Source organism: Carcharodon carcharias, chromosome 34 (genome assembly GCF_017639515.1).
Source record: "Carcharodon carcharias isolate sCarCar2 chromosome 34, sCarCar2.pri, whole genome shotgun sequence".
Taxonomy (NCBI): Eukaryota; Metazoa; Chordata; class Chondrichthyes; order Lamniformes; family Lamnidae; genus Carcharodon; species Carcharodon carcharias.
In genome coordinates, this window is record NC_054500.1 from 18,715,434 (window position 1) to 18,737,427 (window position 21,994).

General features: G+C 47.3%; 1 protein-coding gene across 1 annotated transcript in view; it reads left to right on the forward strand.

Moving 5' to 3' along the window:
* LOC121272568 (echinoderm microtubule-associated protein-like 1) overlaps positions 1-21,994 on the forward strand; it is a 96,194-nt gene that overhangs the window by 53,177 nt on the left and 21,023 nt on the right. The window contains exons 4-12 of the mRNA XM_041179218.1: positions 965-1,161; positions 4,107-4,217; positions 5,955-6,050; positions 11,753-11,887; positions 12,615-12,714; positions 15,251-15,405; positions 16,900-17,025; positions 19,051-19,182; positions 21,445-21,512. Coding sequence (XP_041035152.1) covers positions 965-1,161; positions 4,107-4,217; positions 5,955-6,050; positions 11,753-11,887; positions 12,615-12,714; positions 15,251-15,405; positions 16,900-17,025; positions 19,051-19,182; positions 21,445-21,512 — 1,120 coding nt within the window. The remainder of the gene's footprint in view (positions 1-964; positions 1,162-4,106; positions 4,218-5,954; positions 6,051-11,752; positions 11,888-12,614; positions 12,715-15,250; positions 15,406-16,899; positions 17,026-19,050; positions 19,183-21,444; positions 21,513-21,994) is intronic.

A 21,994-nucleotide genomic window follows, 5' to 3' on the forward strand; every position in this document is an offset into this window, starting at 1 on the left:
CTCTCTCTCTCTCTCTCTCTCTCTCTCTCTCTCTCCCTCCCCCCCTCCTCTCTCTCTCTCTCTCTCCCCCCTCCTCTCTCTCTCTCTCCCCCCTCCTCTCTCTCTCTCTCCCCCCTCCTCTCTCTCTCTCTCTCTCTCTCTCTCTCTCTCTCTCCCCCCTCCTCTCTCTCTCTCTCTCCCCCCTCCTCTCTCTCTCTCTCTCCCCCTCCTCTCTCTCTCTCTCTCCCACCTAGTCCTCTCTCTCTCTCTCCCCCAGTCCACTCTCTCTCTCTCCCCCAGTCCTCTCTCTCTCTCTCCCCCAGTCCTCTCTGTCTCTCTCCCCCAGTCCTCTCTCTCTCTCTCCCCCCTCCTCTCTCTCTCTCTCCCCCCTCCTCTCTCTCTCTCTCTCCCCCCTCCTCTCTCTCTCTCTCTCCCCCCTCCTCTCTCTCTCTCTCTCTCCCCATCCTCTCTCTCTCTCTCTCTCCCCATCCTCTCTCTCTCTCTCTCCCACCTAGTCCTCTCTCTCTCTCTCCCCCAGTCCACTCTCTCTCTCTCTTCCCCCCTCTCTCTCTCTCTCTTCCCCCCTCTTTCTCTCTCTCTTCCCCCCTCTCTCTCTCTCTCTTCCCCTCTCTCTCTCTTCCCCCCTCCTCTCTCTCTCTCTTCCCCCCTCCTCTCTCTCTCTCTTCCCCCCTCCTCTCTCTCTCTCCCCCTCTCTCTCTCTTTCTCTCTCCTTTCGTCCCCCTCTTTTTTTTTTGCCTCGTCTCTGTCTCCGTCTCATGATAGCAAACACTCTGCCATGCAAGAATACCAACAGATTTGAAAGAAAGCTGTCTGTCTGTCTGTCTGTGTGTCTGTCTCTGTCTGTCTATGTGTCTGTCCGCGTGTCTGTCATTATGCCAAGGAAGAATACCAACAAAGTGAAAGAAAGTAGAAACTGTTAACTGGAAACAGTAAAACACCTAAAATGCTGAATGCAATAATGTGTAACTGGGCTCCCTTCACTATGACTCTATCCTTTACTCAGCTCTGGAAGCTTTCAGTCTGGACCCAGTGTTGTTATCGAAAAGCGAACACGATGACTCATCCCTCTCTCTTCCTAATCTCTTTCTCAGCCTTGCAGTACATCCTGATAAGGTCACCATGGCGACAGGGCAGGTGGCAGGAACCACAAAAGATGGAAAGGTATAATATATTCAAATTTTGATTTGCATTTGTCAAATGCAGAAGGGAAATTTGCCTGTTCTTTTCCCGTCTTCTCTCACGTGTAGCATTCCCCAAACAAAGGGCCCATTCTCTGTTATCTGTTAGTGTTCTGTTACCTTTACCGCCCCCCCCCCCCCCCACCACACCCAATCCTACACCCCGATATGGGTAAATCTTCCTTTTTTTGAACTTATTGCTCGATAAAACCTCAACTTTAAAAGAAATTCTAAATTATCTGGAAAGCTGAATCAGCGAATGCTAGATAGCAATTTGATCTTGAGACAAATGGTCTTCTAGGAGTTTTTGGATTAAACAAAATTATCTCTGGAAGAAACTTACACAATACATTATAACAGATCTGTCTCTCTTAAAGACACTCCTCTATCTGAACTTAAAATTCTTAATTATAAAATTCTAGAAGAGTCAGGGTCCGTGAGGCATACAGAATAAATCTATAATGGTTAGTTTATTTTGAGTTTAAATTTTGGATTATAATATTTTATAATAGTTTATAATATTGTTTTGAATACTACAAAGTGTAAACACAGGATAAGCTAATTTGTCTAAAAATATTAACTTCAAATCCACTTGGGTAATAAAGATTTGTCAGGATAGACGAACAGTAACAAATTTTATACTTTCAATCCAAAGTATAGAGCATAGTTTTTGCTGTTTTTATCTCAGTTTTTGGGGAGATGTAATGAGATCTCAACCCTATAACTGTGGAGATCTGACTTCCTCGTGGATTTAGAAGATCTGATTACTTGTCTACCTATGTTTCTAATATAAAGAAAATCTGTTGTTTTTAGAATAAGGAGTATTGAGTTGTATTTTGGAGGCCCTTTGTTGCAGTATTCTCAAATCAAAACATTTTTTTCCAGAATCACAATGGCATTGCAATCACTTTAAACATGGCTCCCTGTCTGGAAAGGTCTCCCTTTCAAGGCTTAATGTCTGGGAAGTAACCCTGTGTCTGTGAAAATGATGTATATTCTCACAAAGGGCCTTCTCTTAATACTGTTCGGCTTTCCCTATGCCCACCCATGCCCTGTGTATCTCTCGATACCTTCCCTATACTCACTACACCTTGTATCTCTTGGTACCTTCCCTATGCCCACCCATGCCCTGTATCTCTCTCGATACATTCCCTATGCCCACCCATGCCCTGTATCTCTCGGTACCTTCCCTATACTCCCTACACCCTGAATCTCTCGATACCTTCCCTATACTCACTACACCCTGTATCTCTCTCGGTACCTTCCCTATGCCCACCCATGCCCTGTATCTCTCTCGGTACCTTCCCTATACTCACTACACCCTGTATCTCTCGGTACCTTCCCTATACTCACTACACCCTGTATCTCTCGGTACCTTCCCTATACTCACTACACCCTGTATCTCTCGGTACCTTCCCTATACTCACTACACCCTGTATCTCTCTCGGTACCTTCCCTATACTCACTACACCCTGTATCTCTCTCGGTACCTTCCCTATGCCCACCCATGCCCTGTATCTCTCTTGGTACCTTCCCTATACTCACTACACCCTGTATCTCTCTCTCTCTCTCGATACCTTCCCTGTACTCACTACACCCTGTATCTCTCTCGATACCTTCCCTATGCCCACCCTTGCCCTGTATCTCTCTCGATACCTTCCCTATGCCCACCCATGCCCTGTATCTCTCGATGCCTTGGCTAGCAAAAAATTTCAATCTCCGATTTAAGACTTACAATTTGATCCAGCATCGATTTCCCTTTCTGGAAGAGAGTTCCAGACTCCTCCCATCCTGTGTGTGTAGAAATGTTTCCTAATTTCACTCCTGAAAAGGTCTGGCTCGAATTTTTAGACTCTGCCCCCTGGTCCTAGACCACCCAACCAGCAGAAATAGTTTCTCTCTCTCGCTCTCTCTACCCTATCTCTCTCTCCCCTTAATATCTTTAAACTTTGATCAGATCACCCCTTAACTTTTTAAAATTCCAGGCAATACAACCCTAGTTTGCGTAAGCTTTCTCCATAATTTAACCCTTGGAGTCCAGGTCTCGTTCTGGTAAATCTACACAAGGCCATTATATCCTCCTAAAGGTGAGGTGCCTACAACTGCTCAGTGACTCCAGGTGTGGTGTATATTCCTTAGAATTTAGATGAATAAGTGGTGACCTAATGGAAACGTAAAATTCTTAAAAGGGCTTGACAGGCTTGATGCTGAGAGCGTTTCCCCGGCTGGAGAGTCTAGAACACAGGGTCACAGTCTCCGGAGAAGGGGTCGGCCATGTTGGACTGAGCTGAGGAGAAATTCCTTCACACAGGAGAGTTGTGAATCTTTGGAAATCTCAACCCCAGAGGGCTGTGCATGGTCAGTCACTGCGTATACTCAAGACAGAGGTCGATAGATTTTTTTTCCGTGTACCCGGGGAATCGAGGGATATAGGGATAGTACGGGGAAGGTGGAGCTGAAGTAAAATTTCAACCACAATCTTGTGGAATGACGGAGCAGGCTCGATGGGCTGAATGGCCTACTCCTGCTCCTATTTCTTACGGGCAGTTAATCTGAACCGCTGGTTGTTGCATTCATTTTACAATGTCCTGAAAGAGAACTGTGGGCAGGGAGGGAAGGGTATGGTCTGTTAATTTATTCCTCCAATGGACTCTGAATTTCAGAAGGATATAGGGGGTAATTTTGTGGCAAATCCCAGAGATGACTGAATTATTCCGGTTGTTACCACCCACTCTATTTTTGGAAGAGTTTGCAGACTGGTAATTCCTATGTATAGGGGGAAAGCAGCTCTCTGTTCATTAATGATAGTGGAATCAAATAGGAAAATGAAAAAAGCCACATTTACAGATTTACCACAAGGATCAGACGCAACGACCTCTCCCTGTTATGTCAAGTTTCAAGAGCTTTTTAATCCCCTTCCTCTGACAGCAACTTACACCTCACGTCCGTGTGTGGGACTCTGTGAGTCTGAACACCCTGCACGTTATTGGATCTGGGGTCTTCGATAGAGGTGTATCTTGTGTATCCTTCTCCAAGTCTGTGAGTATGCTTCTTTTGATGCTTCATTTTTGGGTCCATCTGGTGCACAAAGAGGAATTATTCCTGTGTTGGACATATTTCCACAGCGGTTGGGGGGTGGGGGGGGCTGTGTGTGGGGTGGTGAATAGCCTCTTGTGAGCTCGAAGTAAAGGTTGCTCTCTCCATTTGCCCTCCCTATCTTGCTATCCATCTGAAATCCTAAGCCAAAGCCGCTTTGCAATGTCTGAAGGTTGGTGTGGAACTTGCTCGTTTCATATTTTCTCTCGCACACCCTTTTTTTGTAGAAGCGTTGGAAGGATTGCCAGGCTGATCATCAACCTGTTCAACACCCCCCCAACCCCCCTCCCCCCACCCCCCCGCCAAACCCCTGTCCCCAACAAGTCCCGGATTGGGACTGGAACCTGGAGTTCCTCCTCAGAGGCAGGGGTGCTACCCACTCCACCACAACACCTCCATCAGAGGTGGGTGAGATGCTCTTCCAATTCTGAATCCACTTCAGCCCCAGACTCCTGAGTTTTGCTTACTCCAAGTGGGAAGAGTTTGAGCAAGTTGGAGGACCCCTCGGTGGGTCAACTTGGGGTCTGGCCAAAATGGCCATCTACATGTTCAGGTCGGACGCAACATAAGGTGGGCCATTCTGGCTCTGCCTGTTTCTCTCCTGCTGTCCCGCTTGGCTCTGGCTGATGTATATTTTATACCTTGGTCATATGCTGAGGTGAACTAGTTTCTTTGTGTGTAACATGTTTTATTCAGTGCTTTAAAATGTCTACTCCATGATTCCAGCTCTTTTTACAGCTTTGTTGACTTTAGTTAAGCCTGGGTATGGACTCAATCAAGCACAGTGAGCATCAATAGTAAACAGACTCTTGTAATCAAACATAGAACAATTAAACACTAACTGGCGAGGGAGTACTCTAATTGCTTGCCAGTTGTAGTTAACGATAGGTGGAGGGCCTCGATTCAGGTTGTTACTTGAACACGTGAAGAGACGCTTACTGACACTGTAGTGGGGTTAGGTTAAGAGGTATATCCTTGTAAAGTTTCACTCTGAATAAATCTAAAACGAGCAAAGGTTGGATCTAGCTTCATCCTTTAACTGGGAATTGGGAGTTAACATCCATGAGGCATTCCACAGTCCCTTGGGCACCTCAGGGACAAGACCATTACGCTGGAAGTAATAATTATAATATAATTCAAAGTAAAAGGGCTTTTTTTTAATGGTTAAGTTCTTTATTGGTAAGGTCCACCTAAAGTAAGATGTACTTTTTTTTGTGTGTAATAAAAAACACTGGAAGTATTCTACAGGCCGAGCAGCATCTGTGGAGAGAGAGAGGTCTGGGTTTTCCAGTCATACCAGTGGCCACATGGTCGTGGGTGGGGTAGGAAAATTTGGACTTTACACATTTTCCCATATTTAAAATTATTTTTCTTCCCCACCACCCCCCCCCCCCCCCCCCCCCCCCACCCCCCCCCCACCCACAGAATCTCACAGTGCAGAAGAGGCCCTTCGGCCCATTGAGGCACCCACCCCGGGAAATCCCACCAACGAGAGTTCACGTTTCACGTCGTCACCTTTCCTTTATTTCCAGTCCCTAAGGGGCAGTATTTCGCTCTGGAGCGGGTTGGTTCCTGGGGCAGCCTGTGAGGTTGCTTGACTTGCTGTTTTTATTCCTCGCGTTTTCCCCGAATTTAGTGATTTTTTTTTTTTCTTGTACACTAACGTGTTGGATTGAACAGAATGGAGGGGCTCACCTGTGCGCAGTGGATGATTCCAATGAACACGTCCTGTCTGTGTGGGACTGGCAGAAAGAGCAAAGACTGGCTGACGTGAAGGTAGGATGTGGTAACTGGGGCTATAGTCCCTCCTCGCTCTCAATCGGTTGTGGGTGGGGGAGGTGTCACATGATGTCCTGCGGGGACTGTGACCAATGGGCTTTTAGTGCAGGCACTCAGGCCAGGGAGAGCTTCCTGACAAAAAACCCTGGTCAAGTGTGAAAACACCTGGAATAAACTTGAATAAAAGCAAAAAACTGCGGATGCTGGAAACCTAGAACAGAAACAAAAATACCTGGAAAAATTCAGCAGGTCTGACAGCCTCTGCGGAGAGGGAGACAGTTGACATTTCGAGTCCGTATGACCCTTCATCAGATGTTCCCATTAGCACATCCTTTAGATAATATCACCACCGTCAACACCCCTTTGACCTTTTGTCTATGACATCTTCGGCAGTCTCTTCTTGGCCTCCACCTATCACTGGCCTCCTATCGAGCTCTCCTGTCCCACCCCCTTCTACCAGCTTATATTTCATCTCATTTCTATATGTCTTAGTTCTGATGAAGAGTCATACGGACTCGAAACGTTAACTGTCTCCCTCTCCGCAGACGCTGTCAGACCCGCTGAGTTTTTCCAGCTATTTTTGTTTTTGTTCTGGAATAAACTTGAACTGTTTCTTGACAGAACCCCGCCTGCTGCATCGAGTCATCACGTAGGACGTCCCATGATTTATTTGAAACGCTAATTGCAGAGATGGGTTACTCAAAGTGGCTCCTTCCAGCAAGGCAGAGAAAAGACCTCCCATTTCTGTGTTGTGTCGTCTCTCCCCTCCCTGCACACAGCCTCCCTCCCAAAGGGCTTTCTAGCCAGTGAAGCCATGTTGAAATGTAGTCACTGTTGTGATGTAGGAAACTTGGCAGGCCACTTGCGCACAGCAAGATCCACAAACAGCAATATGATTTTTAAAAAAATTTTATTCCCCCTTTCAATAAAGTAGAGTTGGAACTCTGGGTTATAAGTGGAAATGCATAACCGGATTCTCAAACATTGTCAGGACTCATGTTTCGGGCAGAGACATCTCGTTTGGAACTCGCGAGCCTTCTGTCTCAAACGTTAGCAGTTTCCGGCAAAATAGGAACAGGGGGAGGCCATTCAGCCCCTTGAGCCCCTTCCTGCTTTCAGTGAGATTGGGGCTGATCTCCAACCTAACTCCATATACCCACCTTCGTCCCATAATCTTTTAATACCTTCGGCTAACAGAAATTTATTAATCGACCTCTCTTCAATCACCATTTGTGTTAACATATTTCCATGGTTCACTCCTGAAAGGTCTGGCTATCATTTCTTAGTCTATGCCCCCCACTAGTTCTTGACCCTGCCCCCAGCCAATGGAAATAGAGACAGGGAGAAAGTACCTAAGCACTTGGTATGTTGAGAAATTTGACCAAATCACACCCCCCCCCCAGCCTTCTAATTTCCTGGGGAATACAGCCCTAGTTTAACCAATGGAGTCCGGATGTCATTCTAGCAAGTCTAAACCTCTCAGACAGACATTGATACTCATCCATAAAGTTTGAAGGTATATGATCCGTCAACTGCAACAGGTCCAATCATTTTTGGTGTCTTTGCATAGAAAAGAACACTCATTTCATCCAGTGCTTTACATGACCACAGGACATCCTAAAACATTCTTGCAATCGATGAACTCCCTTTTCTTTTTGAATCGTGATCACTCTTGTACCGTAGCAACCAACTTTTGCACGGTAAGCTCCCATAACCGGCAATGAGATAATCTGCCCTCCTCTGTATCCTGACCAATATTTATCCTTGTCCAATATTACTTTTTTGTTTGGGGGTGGGGGATGGGTGGGTGGAGAAAAATCACTGCGCCTTAAGACCTCCTGCATTAGTTGAGTACCAGCATGTAGTTAAGACCTGAATCACCCACTTGGTACAGTGGGAAAGTTCAAAGCACTCGATGTGCTCTGGGATCATGTTGCAGTGTGTTTTGCACATTGGGTATGGGACAGACATGAAGCCTCTCCAGCAAGTAACATGCTGTTCCATCTCGCAAATGTACAGAAGCTCCTACAGGGACCAGAGTTTCCACCTTGAGTTGAATTGACTGGTCAGTTCCTCTTGTGGACTATCCCCTCGAAGTTGGGTTTTGTTCAGTTTTATTTTCTCTGTGCACACTAGTACTAGCTCACTTTCTGAATTTTGTTGGGCAGATAAAACACGGAATAAATCTCTAATGTTATTACAAAAGCCAAACACAGCTGATGCTGCAAATACTCAGCAGGTCAGGAAGTATCTGTGGAGAGAGAGGGAAACAGAGTTAACATTTCCGGTTAATGACCTTTCATCAGGCTGGTTAGAGTTCGAGAAGTGATATTTACCAATTGCAACTCGGACTTTCCTGTTTAAAAAGGTCATTGACTTAAAACATTAACTCTGTTAACGAATGCTGCCAAACCTACTGAACATTTCCAGCATTCTGTTTTTATATATATGTCTCGTTATTGCCTGTCCTGGTTGTGCATTGACTTTGTTTGTTAAAAGCGAGTAAATAGCACAAATGTGTTTGGGCCCCACATGTTAAGCCCCTGTGGATTAGGATTTTACAACAGTAAACAGGAAAGCACTCTGTACATCCACAGGGCACCTAGAGTGCAACTGATCAATTCTTTTGTTTGGCTTGTAATGTTCTGCTTGATCACTTCAGAAAAGCTTCCTGTTACGGCAACCAAATGTAGATGGGAGAATGCTCAAGTGCAACGGTTGAAATGTAGGCCAACCAAATCACCAGTTAGTCACCATTTTCCCCAAAACACAATCCGCTGAGCACGCACAGAGGGAGCTCACTGACATATATATATCATGAGGAAAGATCAGGCCACCTTAGTGCCTGGTTGCTTGAGGAATGTACCTGCCTGAAAGGGACGGTAGAAGCTGCTTCAATAGCAACGTTCAAAAGGGAATTGGATAAATACCCAAATGGGGATGGGGGTGTAATATTGCAAGGTTATTGAGAGGGGGGGGGGGGGGGTGGGGGCAAGCAGGGGAGTGATTGGGCAGCTGTTTCAAAGAGCCTGCACGAGCACGATGGGCTGAATGGCCTTCCTCCTGCGCTCCGATTCTTTTCGTTAAATGATGCAGCTTCTTTTGCCACCTCCCAATTGTTCAAAATGCCACCTCCCTGGAGGCAAAAAAACCTGCCCAAGGATGACACCAGGAATGTGTGGGTACACATATCAGGGAAGAATTGACGGGCTGGGTCTCTTCTCTTTGGGGGTGGGGGGTGGGGGTGTGACGGGGGAGGGGCGGTGGGGGTGAGAAAGAAGGCTGAGGGGTGACCTAATCAAAGAATTTAAAACCCTGAAGGGTTTTCGTAGAGTGGACACAGACCATGTTTTCCCTTGTGGGGAAGAGCATCAAAATAAAATAGAGAGAAGCCATCAACGTGAAATAGTTCCCAAGAAATCCGATAGGGAATTTGGAAGAAACTGCTTTGCCCCGGGAGTGGGTGGGAATGTGGAACTCACTCCCACAGGGAGTGGTTGAAGTGAATAGTATAGATGCATTAAGGGGAAGCTAGAAAAGCATTTGAGGGAGAAGGGAATTGAGGGTTACGATGGTGGATTTAGATGAGGGAAGATGGGAGGAGGCTGAAGTGGGGCATAAACACCGGCATGGACTGGTTGGGCCGAATGGCCTGTTTCTGTGCTGTAAATCCTGAATAATGTCTGGAAAAAGTGGGAAATTCCCACTCTGCTCAAAGGAATATCAAAGTTCCACGAATGACCATAAGAAATAGGAGCAGAAATTAGGCCATTTGGCCCATCGAGTCTGCTCTGCCATTCAATCATGGCTGATAAGTTTCTCAACCCCATTCTCCCGCCTTCTCCCCGTAACCTTTGATCCTCTTACCAATCAAGAACCTATCTATCTCGGTCTTAAATACACTCAATGACCTGGCCTCCACAGCCTTCTGTGGCAATGAATTCCATAGATTCACCACTCTCTGGCTAAAGAAGTTTCTCCTTATCTCTGTTCTAAAAGGTCTTCCCTTTACTCTGAGGCTGTGCCCTCGGGTCCTAGTCTCTCCTACTAATGGAAATATCTTCCCCACGTCCACTCTATCCAGGCCTTTCAGTATTCTGTAAGTTTCAATCAGATCCCCCCTCATCCTTCTAAACTCCATCGAGTATAGACCTAGAGTCCTCAAACATTCCTCATATGTTAAGCCTTTCATTCCTGGGATCATTCTCGTGAACCTCCTCTGGACCCTCTCCAGGGCCAGCACATCCTTCCTGAGATACGGGGCCCAAAATTGCTCCCAAATTCTAAATGTGGTCTTAACAGAGCCTTATAAAGCCTCAGCAGCACATCCCTGCTTTTATATTCTAGTCCTCGAAATAAATGCCAACATTGCATTTGCCTTCCTAACTACCGACTCAACTGCGTTAACCTTAAGCAAATCCTGGACTAGGACTCCCAAGTCCCTTTGCACTCCTGATTTCTGAATTCTCTCCCCATTTAGAAAATAGTCTATGCCTCTATTCTTCCTACCAAAGTGCATGACCTCACACTTCCCCATGTTGTATTCCATCTGCCACTTCTTTTCCCATTCTCCTAACCTGTCCAAACCCTTCTGCAGCCTCCCAGCCTCCTCAATACTAACTGTCCCTCCACCTATCTTTGTATCATCTGCAAACTTAGCCAGGATGCCCTCAGTTCCTTCATCTAGATCATTAATGCATAAAGTGAAAAATTGTGGTCCCAACACTGACCCCTGCGGAACTCCACTAGTCACCAGCCGCCATCCTGAGAAGGACCCCCTTATCCCCACTCTCTGCCTCCTGCCAGACAGCCAATCTTCTATCCACGCTAGAAAACATAGTTAGCTGTGAGTTAACACGCTTCCTTCATAACACACACATGTGGTGACTGTTTAACATTAATGAAATGTATCTCCTTTTTGTGGCACATATATGTAGGAATATATAACCCCTCATACCTGCTCTGCCTATCAACGTGACCCAGGCTAAACTGCACCCCAACTCCAAACACCTCTCTTCCTTAACAGCCGAATATACAGGTTCTTGGTTTGTAAACACAGGTTCATTAAATTGATCCCCCAGGATGAGGATCCCTGTGATGAGAGGCTGAGTAAATTGGGCCTATACTCTCTGGAGTTTAGAAGGATGAGAGGTGATCTTATTGAAGCCTACAAGATTCTGGAGGGGTTTGATAGAGTGGGTGCTGAGAGATTGTTTCTGCTGGTCGGGGAGTCTAAAACATGGAGTGGGGGGGGGTGGTGGAGGAGGCGGGGGCAGTCTCAGGATAAGGGGCCGATCATTTGGTACAGAGCTGGAGAAAAACTTCCTTCGCTCAAAGGCTTTTGGGCCTTTGGAATTTTCTACCCCAGAGTCTTGTGGATGCTCCGTTGTTGAACGAGTACATGTAAGGCTGGGATAGACAGATTTGTTTTGGGTGTCTCAAGGAATCGAGGGGTATGGGGAGTGGGTGGGAAAGCGGAGTTGAAGCCTAAGATCAGCCACGATCCTATTTAGCCTGCTGTGCCGTTCAATGGGCTGTGGGGTCTACTCTTTTTTTTTATTGGGTTCTTGAAATGATTCTGCCCTCCTGTAACTTTGTATCCATTTGTAAGGGAGTTTCTCCTAGTGTGGTGGTGCCTCTCTGATTGCTTTCTGTTCAACTTTTGGTTTAATTTATTAATTTACCAATTTTGTTTGCAGTGCTCCAACGAGTCAGTGCTGGCAGCAAGTTTCCACCCGACTGAGGCCAACCTCATCGTCACTTGCGGCAAATCCAATATTTACTTCTGGACGATGGAAAGCAGCACCCTCTCCAAGAAGCAGGGCATCTTTGAGGTGAATGGCCTTGCTCTCCCAGGTTGGGTTAGCAGGGTCCTCGGGATGTCAGTGGACGTATCTGGACAACTGTCACTTGCCTGCTCCTTGACCTAACTGGCCCCCTATTCGGGATGTGTGGATTTTTATTGGGTGCTGTGGATTTCCCCCTCCCCCAGGGCAGCCCACCAACAATACTGCCCAGCAGCAACTTAATGCTGGGAGCAGCGGTAACCTCCTTGAAGCGCCACAGTAGAAGTCCGGCCTGAGGGAGCTGTCGGCCAGTTGGATGGCTGGCTGCTTCTGTTAGCCTCAGCAGCGCCAGGCGTGAGCAGTGGCCACTGCTGGGACTGCACAGGCAAATCCCAAGGAAGAGGAAGACGAGCTCCTCTTCCAAGTCAGGGTCAGGCCTCAATGAGAGAGATAAGGGGGCCAGGTTTGAGGGGGTGAGGGGGAATGGTGGCCGAGCTTGTTGTGGCGGGGGGCGGGGGAGGTGCCTCCAATGGGGCTCGGGAGACCCGCAACAGACAGTTCTCCCCACCGTAGCCTTTTGTACCTTCCATGCTGACTTATTGCTAAGGGAATTGGATGAAAGGAGACGATTTGCAGAGCTATCGGGGGGGGGGGGGAAAGTGCAGAGTTTGGGACTAACCGGTTAACACTTTCAAAGAGCTGGCGCGAGGGCTGATGGGCTCCTCCTTTGCTGTCAATCACTTGAAATTTTTTTTTTTTAAATTGTGTTTTACAGAAGCAAGAGAAGCCCAAGTACCTCCTATGTCTGACCTTTTCCGAGAACGGGGATGTGATCACTGGTGACTCGAGTGGAAATCTGATCATCTGGGGCAAAGGTGAGGAAGTTGCTGGTCATCAGTTCCTGCAATCGTTAATATTCCTGGACCCGCTCTCTGAAATCTGTCAAACCCAACCGAAATCAAAGTAGTTTTGCGTTTGCGCAGCTCCTGTCCTGACCCCGGGACATTCCGAAGCACCTTTTACAGCCAATGAAAAAGTTTTTAACGTCTCATCAGAAAGAGGGCACCTCCGACAGTACAGCTCTCCCTCAGGACTGGCATCAGGGAGTGTCGGCCTGGATTTTGTGCTCGAGTCTCTGGAATGGGGGTTTAAACCCACGACCTTCCGATTCGGAGGCGAGAGCGTGATCAGACTGGGTGTATCAACTGACAACTGAAATTAGTATCACCTTGAAGCTGGCTTTTCAACATAATAGCCATACATGCTGTCACCGCACAAGCGGTTTGGTTAACATTAAAGGAATGAATGTTTGGGGTGTAAACCTTCATTATCCTGAAGAGACGTAGCGAGCTGTAAGGGGTCACCTCCTCCAGGTCCCAGGCCCTAAGAGAGCATTGGCAACCATGGGCTTCCATTGGATTGGTCCATGATTACTCTCGGCAAAGGACTACAGTGTTCTGCTGTTGCCTTCTGCAGTATGGCTGACCACACTCTTTCCACCTCCCATCAGGCGTATTGGAAGGATTTACAGGCTGATAATTAACCTGTTTGGCCTCATTATGAGCAAGCCTTGCATGATCATTAAGTTCTGATGTGGGACTTGAACCCAGGGCCTGGCCCAGAGATTGGGACACTACCCACTGCACCACAAGACCTCTGCAAGGGGTCTACCAGGGCTGAAAAGGTTAAATCATGAGGGCAGGATGCATAGACTAGGGTTATGTTAACACAAGTATTGATCGTCAAGTGGCGCTCTTGACGTGTTTAAGATGGGGTAGGTATGGAGAGAAACTTTCCTATCGTTGGGGGAACTTCAAGATGAGGGGGCATCACTTAAAATTAAAGCTAGGTTATTCAGCCGTGATGACTTTACACAAAAGGTAGTGGAAAGTTGGAACGTGCTCCCTCAAATTTGATTGGATTGAAACATTTTAAAACAGATTTATTTTTGTAAGGTAACGGGGTTTAAGGATTGCTGAGCCAAGGTGGGAGGGGGGTAGATGGAGTTAGGATACAGGTCAGTCATGCTCTTACTGAATGGCTGACTACTAAACTTGAGAGCCCATAATCAGACTCTGTGTTCCCTCAAAGAGAAGACTGGTGATCTGATTAAAGATGCCTTTTTATAATTACAAAGAGGCTCAAGCGGAGAGAGGTTACCACTTGTGAGGACATCCAATCGCTAATAAATCTAATATGGAAATCAGGAGAAACTCCCTTACCCAGAGTGGTGAGAAAAAAAAAATCATTCATGGGATGTGAGCATCGCAGACTAGGCCAGCATTTATTGCCCATCTCTAATTGCCCTTGAGAAGGTGGTGGTGAGCTGCCTTCTTGAACCGCTGCAGTTCATGTGGTGTAGGTACACCCACAGTGCTGTTAGGGAGGGAGTTCCAGGATTTTGACCCAGCAACAGTGAAGGAACGGCAATATATTTCCAAGTCAGGATGGTGAGTGGTTTGGAGGGGAACATCCAGGTGCTGGTGTTCCCATCTATCTGCTGCCCTTGTCCTGCTAGATGGTAGTGTTTGTGGGTTTGGAAGGTGTTGTCGAAGGAGCCTTGGTGAAATCCTGCTGTGCACCTTGTAGATGATACACACACTGCTGCTACTGTGCGTCGGTAGTGGAGGAAGTGAATGTTTGTGGGTGGGGTGCCAATCAGGAGGGCTGCTTTGTCCTGGATGGTGCGGAGCTTCTTGTGTTGTTGGAGCTGCCCTCATCCAGGCAAGTGGACGAGTGACTTGTGCCTCGTAGATAGTGGACAGGGCTTTGGAGGGTCAGGAGGTAGTTACTCACCGCAGGATTCCCAGCCTCTGACTTGCTCTTGCAGCCACAGTATTTATATGGCTAGTCAGTTTCTGGTCAATGGCAACCCCCAGGATGTTGTTAGAACGTGGAACTCACTATCACAGGGAGTGTTTGAGGTGAACATTATAGATACATTTAAAGGGGAGCTGAATATAAACACAATGGAGAAAGGAATTGAGGGTCTGGTCTTGGGACGGCTGGATGCTTGTGGATAGCTACTGTGGTGGGACTTAAAGCCATAACCCTGGAGCATTAGCCTGGGCTTCTGGATTACAGGTCCAGTGACGTTACCACTACACCACCTGCTTTCCCCTCATGTAAGGAATTGGTGAAGCAAACATGGGTTTAATGCCTTTCTTCAATTGGTATTACATTATTTCAAACTTTAAGTGTTCTTCTAGCTTTCAATATGGAAGAAGATAACCTCCTACGATTCCACATCATGAGACAGCTCGCTTTCGGAGGGTATAGCTTGACATTCTGTCCATAATTTCACCTTTTATAATCATTTCTCTGTACCCATTTATCCCTGGTTTCTAACCTGCTGCTTGAGGGTTTTCCTTCCGGTCTGTAATCTCTTCTGTGTTTTATTTGTCTTTGTAGGAACAAACCGGATCAGGTCTGCGATTCAGGGGGCTCATGAAGGAGGCGTATTCAGCCTCTGCGTGCTGACTGACGGTATGCTAGTGTCAGGCGGAGGGAAGGATCATAAGGTCATCCTGTGGGACAGACAGCACCACAAGGTCCAGGAAACAGAGGTGAACAGAACATGGGTTTCAGTGCTTGGATAACCATTGGTGGACGTGAGGTTCTTTTTAAGCATATGGGATAATGAAGCAGACAAGGCTGCTGCTGCCTTTGTGTCCCCTCCTGACTAACCTCGTCCAGAATAGGAGATCCATTTTAAAGTCAACATTCTTGTGCCCCCTGGCACTTTTCACGACCGCTGAACATCTCCAAACTCTTCAAGCTAATGAGGCACTTTCTGAAGTGCAGTCGCTGTTGTAGTGTAGGAAAGGTGGCAGTCCAATTTGTGCACAGCAAGATCCCAGAAACAGGAATGAGAGAATGACCAGAATCTGTTTTCCTGATGTTGATTTTTAAGGGGTCGATATTGGCCAGGACACAGGAGTCTCCCTCGTCTCCCTCCTCTTTGAAATAATGCTAGGGGATCTTTTACATCCACCTGGAGAGAGCAGACAGAACCTTGGTTTAATGTCCCATCTAAAGGACAGCACCTCGTACAGTGTGGCTCTCCCTCAGTGCTGCACTGGCCATCAGAGGAACAAAATAAAAACCCACACTTAGAATTCAAATTTCGTTCATAATCTGATCACTTTAATTTTAATGAATAAAATTTTTTGTTTATTCATCCATAGGATGTGGGCATCAATGACTTCTTGGCCAGCAATTCTTGAACTGCTGCAGTCCATGTGGTGTAGGTACACCCACAGTGCTGTTAAGGAGGGAGTTCCAGGATTTTGACCCAGCGACAGTGAAGGAACGGCGATATATTTCCAAGTGTTTGGCTTGGAGGGGAACTTGTAGGTGGTGGTGTTCCCATGTATTTGCTGCCCTTGTCCTTTTAGATGGTAGTGGTCATGAGTTTGGAAGGTGCTGTCTAAGGAGTCTTGGTGAGTTGCTGCAGTGCATCTTGTAGACAGTACACACACTGCTGCTACTGCGCGTTGGTGGAGGAGGGAGTGAATGTTTAAGGTGGTGGATGGGATGCCAATCAAGTGGGCTGCTGTGTGGAGGTTTCTGAATGTTGTGGGACCTGCACTCATCCAGGCAAGTGGGGAGTATTCCATCACACTCCTGACTTGTACCTTGTGGATGGTGGACAGGCTTTGGGGAGTCAGGAGGTGAGTTACTCACTGCTCTTCTAGCCACAGTATTTGTATGCAGTTTCTGATGGTAACCCCCAGGATGTTGATAGTGGGGGATTCAGTGATGGTAATGCCATTGAACGTCAAGGGGCAATGGTTAGATTCCCTCTTGTTGGAGATAATCATTGACTGACCCTTGTGTGGCATGAATGTTACTTGCCACTTATCTGTGCAGGCCTGGATATTGTCCAAGTATGGCTGCGTATGGACCGGGACTTCTGTAAATCTGTCCATCTTTTTTCTAGAGCAGATTTGTCAGATTCTTGAAGGAGAAGAGACTGAGTGTCTGGACAAAGACCTCGTGTCAGAACCATTTCCTTGTCTGACACCTTGTGTGTGTGTTTTTTTAAAAAAAAATCGCAGATCCCAGAGGCATTTGGCCCAGTTCGAACGATTGCAGAAGGAAAAGACAATGGATTATTCATCGGCACGACGAGGAACTGCATCCTGCAAGGCACGCTGAGTGGGGGATACTGCCCCATCGTACAAGTAAGAAACCACAGAAACCTTAAGTGTAATGGCTTCCCCCTTCGCTTTGGGTGTCGTCAAATCCCTGCCCTGCTCAAAAGGCCTCAACAGCAGCCTAGGTCAGGGGTTCACGAACTGTAGGTCGTGACCCCCAGTGGGGTCAAGGGTCGAGCAAAGGCAGCTGTGGAGCAGAGGCTCGGGTTTGACGTTTCTGGGATTCGCTGCGAGGCCTCTTTTTTTTTTTAAAAAAAAATGTGCGCTATTTTTTAATATTTTGCCTGTGGGCGCGGCCTAATCTAATGATGGGGCCTTGGAGGTCACTGGCACCAACAGAGCCTGAAAAATGCTAGGTGTCTTAATAGTTTTGTTTGCCTTTATCCTTGCTGTTTGAGCCCCGACCCCACTCACAACTCTTTCTTTCCCTCCTCCACCCCCCAAACATCTGGATTTTCACTCTGGGGTCGTACTATGTGAAGCATTAAAATGGGAGTCCCATCAGAAAAACGATTGGGAAGCAGTGGTCTCGGTAGCATACCACACAGACAGACACCACCCCGCACTCGCCCCCCCACCCCCCAATGGTGGCCAATGAATGAACACTGGTTGGGTGGGAGTTGGGGCCAAGAAGACGTGGGTGGAATTTAATCTGAGTTTTCTGGTACTTCAGAAGAGGAGGTAAGGTGGAGGTGCTGAGGGGGGAAGGTTTGTGCGGCTGGGGTGTAGAATTTGAAGGAGTACCGCTGGCGTTGTGTTAGAGGAATTGAAGGTGGAAATGGGACATGTGATGCAAATGGAGGAAGTCACTGAGGTGTGATGACTACGATAAAGGTTAAATAGCTTTACCATTAACATCTGGTCCTTGTGATCTCTTGGACTGATTTTGAGCATCTGAGGAGGTCGGAGAGGAATTTTCCAGTGTTTTTCTTTCCCATTTGTTGATCTTGGATTTCTGTAAACTTGAGGTCATCCTAAATCCAGCTGTTCACCCCCTAACTCGCACAGTGTCCTGTTCCCCTTTGCTTGCTGACCTACACTGGCTCCAAGCAACATTTTTTTAATTTTAAACTTCTCATCTTTTGTTTTCAAATCCCTCCCTACCTCTCTGTAATCTCCTCCGAGATCTCTGTATTCCTCTCATTCTGGCATCTTGACACATCTCCGATTTTTTTTAGTCGCTCCTCCATGGGCGGCCATGCCTTCAGCTGCCTGGGCCCTGAGGTCTGGAATTCCCTCTCCAAATCTCCCCGCCTCCCTCCTTTGCTCTTCTCCTTTTATAAGATTTCTGAGAGCATACCTCTGAAGTCAGGTGATCAAAAGCTTGGCCAAATGTCTACTTATGTGGCTTAGTGTCCTATTTTTATTTTGTAATGTTCCTGTGCAGTGCTTTTGGGACAACCCCCTACCACAGTTGTGTCCCCACAGGGGGGCATATTCAGGCTTTTGGGCAAAAGCCACAGAGGGGATTTTGAGGAGCGTTGTGGTTTATTTTGTACACAGAGACTGGCAATGACCTGGAACTCGCTGCCCACGAGGGCGGTGGAGGGGGAGACGATGAATGACTTCAAAAGGAAATTGGATAGACACTTGAGGGAAATGATTCTGCAGGGCTGTGGGAATAGAGTGTGGGGAAATGAGGCTGACTGGATTGCTCTACAGAGAGTTGGCAAGGACTCAATGGGCCAAATGGTAGTCTCTTGTGTCGCAGTTCCTCTAACTCTGAATATAAGTTGTTTTTTTTTGGGCTACTTTGAAGGAACTACATGGCTACGGGGTTGGGGGCAAGGGTTGGAAGTATCTAGTCACCATGATTCAGTCAGAGAATGGGTCAAGCATGATGTACCACCTAATCTTTTCCCACACATCATTTCATATGTTGGGTGGAGGGAGGTAAAGCCGGTGGTGTGTCGGAGAAATGTTGTTCCTGTAATCGACCAGCGACTGACTGGACAGTAGCGAGAATGAGTCGAGTCAGGCCTACACGTTGCTTTGGGTGAAAGTATGACCTCTGTCCCTGTTGATCTTGTTTTGTTCCTGTTTTCTGTCCAGGGTCACACTGATGAGCTGTGGGGACTTGCCGCTGACCCAAGTGAGGACCGGTTTGTGACGTGTGGACAAGACAAACTGATTCATTACTGGGATCCCAGCTCACACCAGCCTGTCTGGAGTAAGACTCTTGATGTAAGTCAGTGGGGAAACAAGTGTGGTAATTTTGCTTCTTTGATAGGATACAGATGTGTGTTCCTTGGCAGCTGGTCAAAAGATGCTTGTGTATTGCAGCCACTCACCATCCTGACTTGGAAATATATCGGCCATTCCTTCACTGTCGCTGGGTCAAAGTCCTGGAACTCCCTCCCTAACAGCACAGTGGGCGTACCTACACCACAGGGACTGCAGCGGTTCAAGAAGGCAGCTCACCACCACCTTCTCAAGGGGCAATTAGGGATGGGCAACAATTTTTTTTTTATTATTCCTTCATGGGATGTGGGCATCGCTGGGCTAGGGCAGCACTTATTGCCCATCCCTAATTGCCCTCGAAGGTGGTGGTGAGTTGCCCTTGTGGCCTTGCCAGCGATGCCCACATCCTGAGAAATAATTTTTTTAGAAAAAGGAACCCCGAACATTGGGCAGGATCTTCCCTCCCATCGGGGGCGAAGTTGAAGTGTGTGTGTGCGCGCCTCCGCTCGGCGCCCCCAATTGGGGGCCGCGCCGCCATTTTATGTGGGCGGGCCAACTAAGGCCCACCCAGCGTGATGTCTGCACAGAAGCGCTATGCGCACCCTGTGCAGGGGTGGGGGGGGGGCGGGGGGCGGGATTCACTAAACCTGAGAGTGTGCTTTTTCACGCTTACGCACAAAAGAGCGCACTCATCTCCCTGAGGCTAAGTGCAGCCTCAGGGAGATCGGCTGTGCTGTTAAAAATTCCCTGACATGTCCCCTCATGTGACACTGTCATATGAGCTGGGACGTGTCCATAATTTTAAAAAAATAACTTTAATTAAATTTTTAAAAACCTACATGAAACCTCACCCCGCCCCTGGATGAGGTTTGGTGCTTTTTCTACTTCCCGCCAGTGTTCCTGGCCTGTCAACCGACCTTAAGGCCGGACGGGCAGGTCCATTAATTGCTTCAATGACCCTGGCAATGACCTCAATTGGCCATTGACAGGTCGCCCCCCCCCCCCCCACTTGCCGATGGTAAAATCCTGCCCGTTGTTGTTTAGCTGCACAGACGTGTCAGCAAGTGTTTGCACTCTCGTTCGAGTCCGTAGGTTGTGAGTTAGAACGCAGCTCCGACAAACTTGTTGTTCCGGTGTAATACTAAGGGAATGTTGCACTGTCTGAGGTGCTGCCTTTCCGATGAGAAGCATTGCCAGCCCCTGCTGGGTGGATATAAAAAGTGCCACGGCCTCTATTTTGAAGAACTACAGGGAAAATCTCCTGGGTGTGCTTCAACACAAGAAAGCCGGCCGTGATCACATTGCTGAGTGCAGGAGCTTGCTATGCGCAAATTGGGTGTTGCGGTTCCGCCTCTGGCATGATGACAGTGACTGCTAGTCAAAAGCACTTCATTGGTTGTAAAACACTTTGGGATGTCCTGAGATGATTGGTGCAATATAAGTAGAAATCTTTTTTTTTCGCTTTTCTGCTTTGACCCTCCATTTGCATAAACAAGTCAACAATTATCCTATCATGTTAAGAGTTGGTTTAAGTAAAATAAACACTGAGAGTCAGTCGCTGTCTCTGTTTAATAATCATACCTTTACGTGTCTAGCTGGGGTGAGAGGGTTGCCCTATAAGGAGAAGCTAAGTAAACTAGACGCTTAGATTCTGGAATTTAGACGGAGAGATGATCTCTTTGAAACTTGCAATATTCTGAAGGGGCTTGACAGGGTAGATACTGAGGTTGTTTCCCCCAGCTGGGGAGCCTAGAACACCGGGGATACACCTAGAGCATCCTCAGGATAAGGGGCTGCTCATTCAGGACTGAGCCGAGGAGAAATTTCTTCACTCCAAAAGGTTGCGAATCTTTGGAATTCTCTACCCCAGAGGGCAGTGGGTGCTCCATCATCGAGCATACTCAACGGCCTGAGAAAGAGGGACAGATTTCTGGTCTCTCAGGGAAAGCAGAGTTGAGGCAGACGACCAGCCATGATCGCATTGAATGGGGGGAGCAAGTTCGAGGGGCTGAATGGTCTCCTCCTCTTTCTGGTGTTCTACCTTGCATGTCGGAGCACAATCCAGTAAGGATCCAACAGCAAATAATGAAAGCATAATGCCAACATATGGTGGTTGCCTTCGCTAAAGAGAGATGGGTGATCATAAAGATACATGCACAGTGCTTGGCCTTTTTTTTTTTAAGGCCTTTGCAATCTGCCGCTGATTTAAGAATTGACTAGGTTAGCCTCTTTAGGGATTCACTGTTTCTCGTTGCTTCCTGCTAGGATCCAGCTCTGTCGGTTGGTATCCATCCCAGTGGATCTGTTATCGCTGTGGGAATGCACTCTGCAAGGTAAGACTGCTCTGGACAATTGCTTAAAAGCAAGCGCGGCAGGAACAACTGGCCGAAAAGGCCTTGCTTAACTTGTGTACCTCAACTACAATGTGATAAGAGCAGAACCTTGGTGCCTGTATGTTTGCCATGCCTTGCAAAGGAACAGTGAGAGATGGGGACGGGTGTGGGGTGTGGAGAGGGGAGCGGGGTGTGAACTGAAAGCCAAAGGGAACTTTTCAAAAAAAAAGCAAAATTTTAATAAACCCTCACTTGATGCAAAAATGATAAACTGAGCCAGTGGCACACCTGTTCATTATTTTTTTTTCATTCTTGGGATGTGGGTGTCGCTGTCTGGGCCCAGCATTTACTGCCCACCCTTAATTGCCCCTTTGAGAAGGTGGTGGTGAGTCACTGCCTTGAACCGTTGCAGTCCATGTGGTGTAGGTACACCCACAGCGCTGTAAGACCATAAGACGCAGGAGCAGAAAGAGGCCATTCGG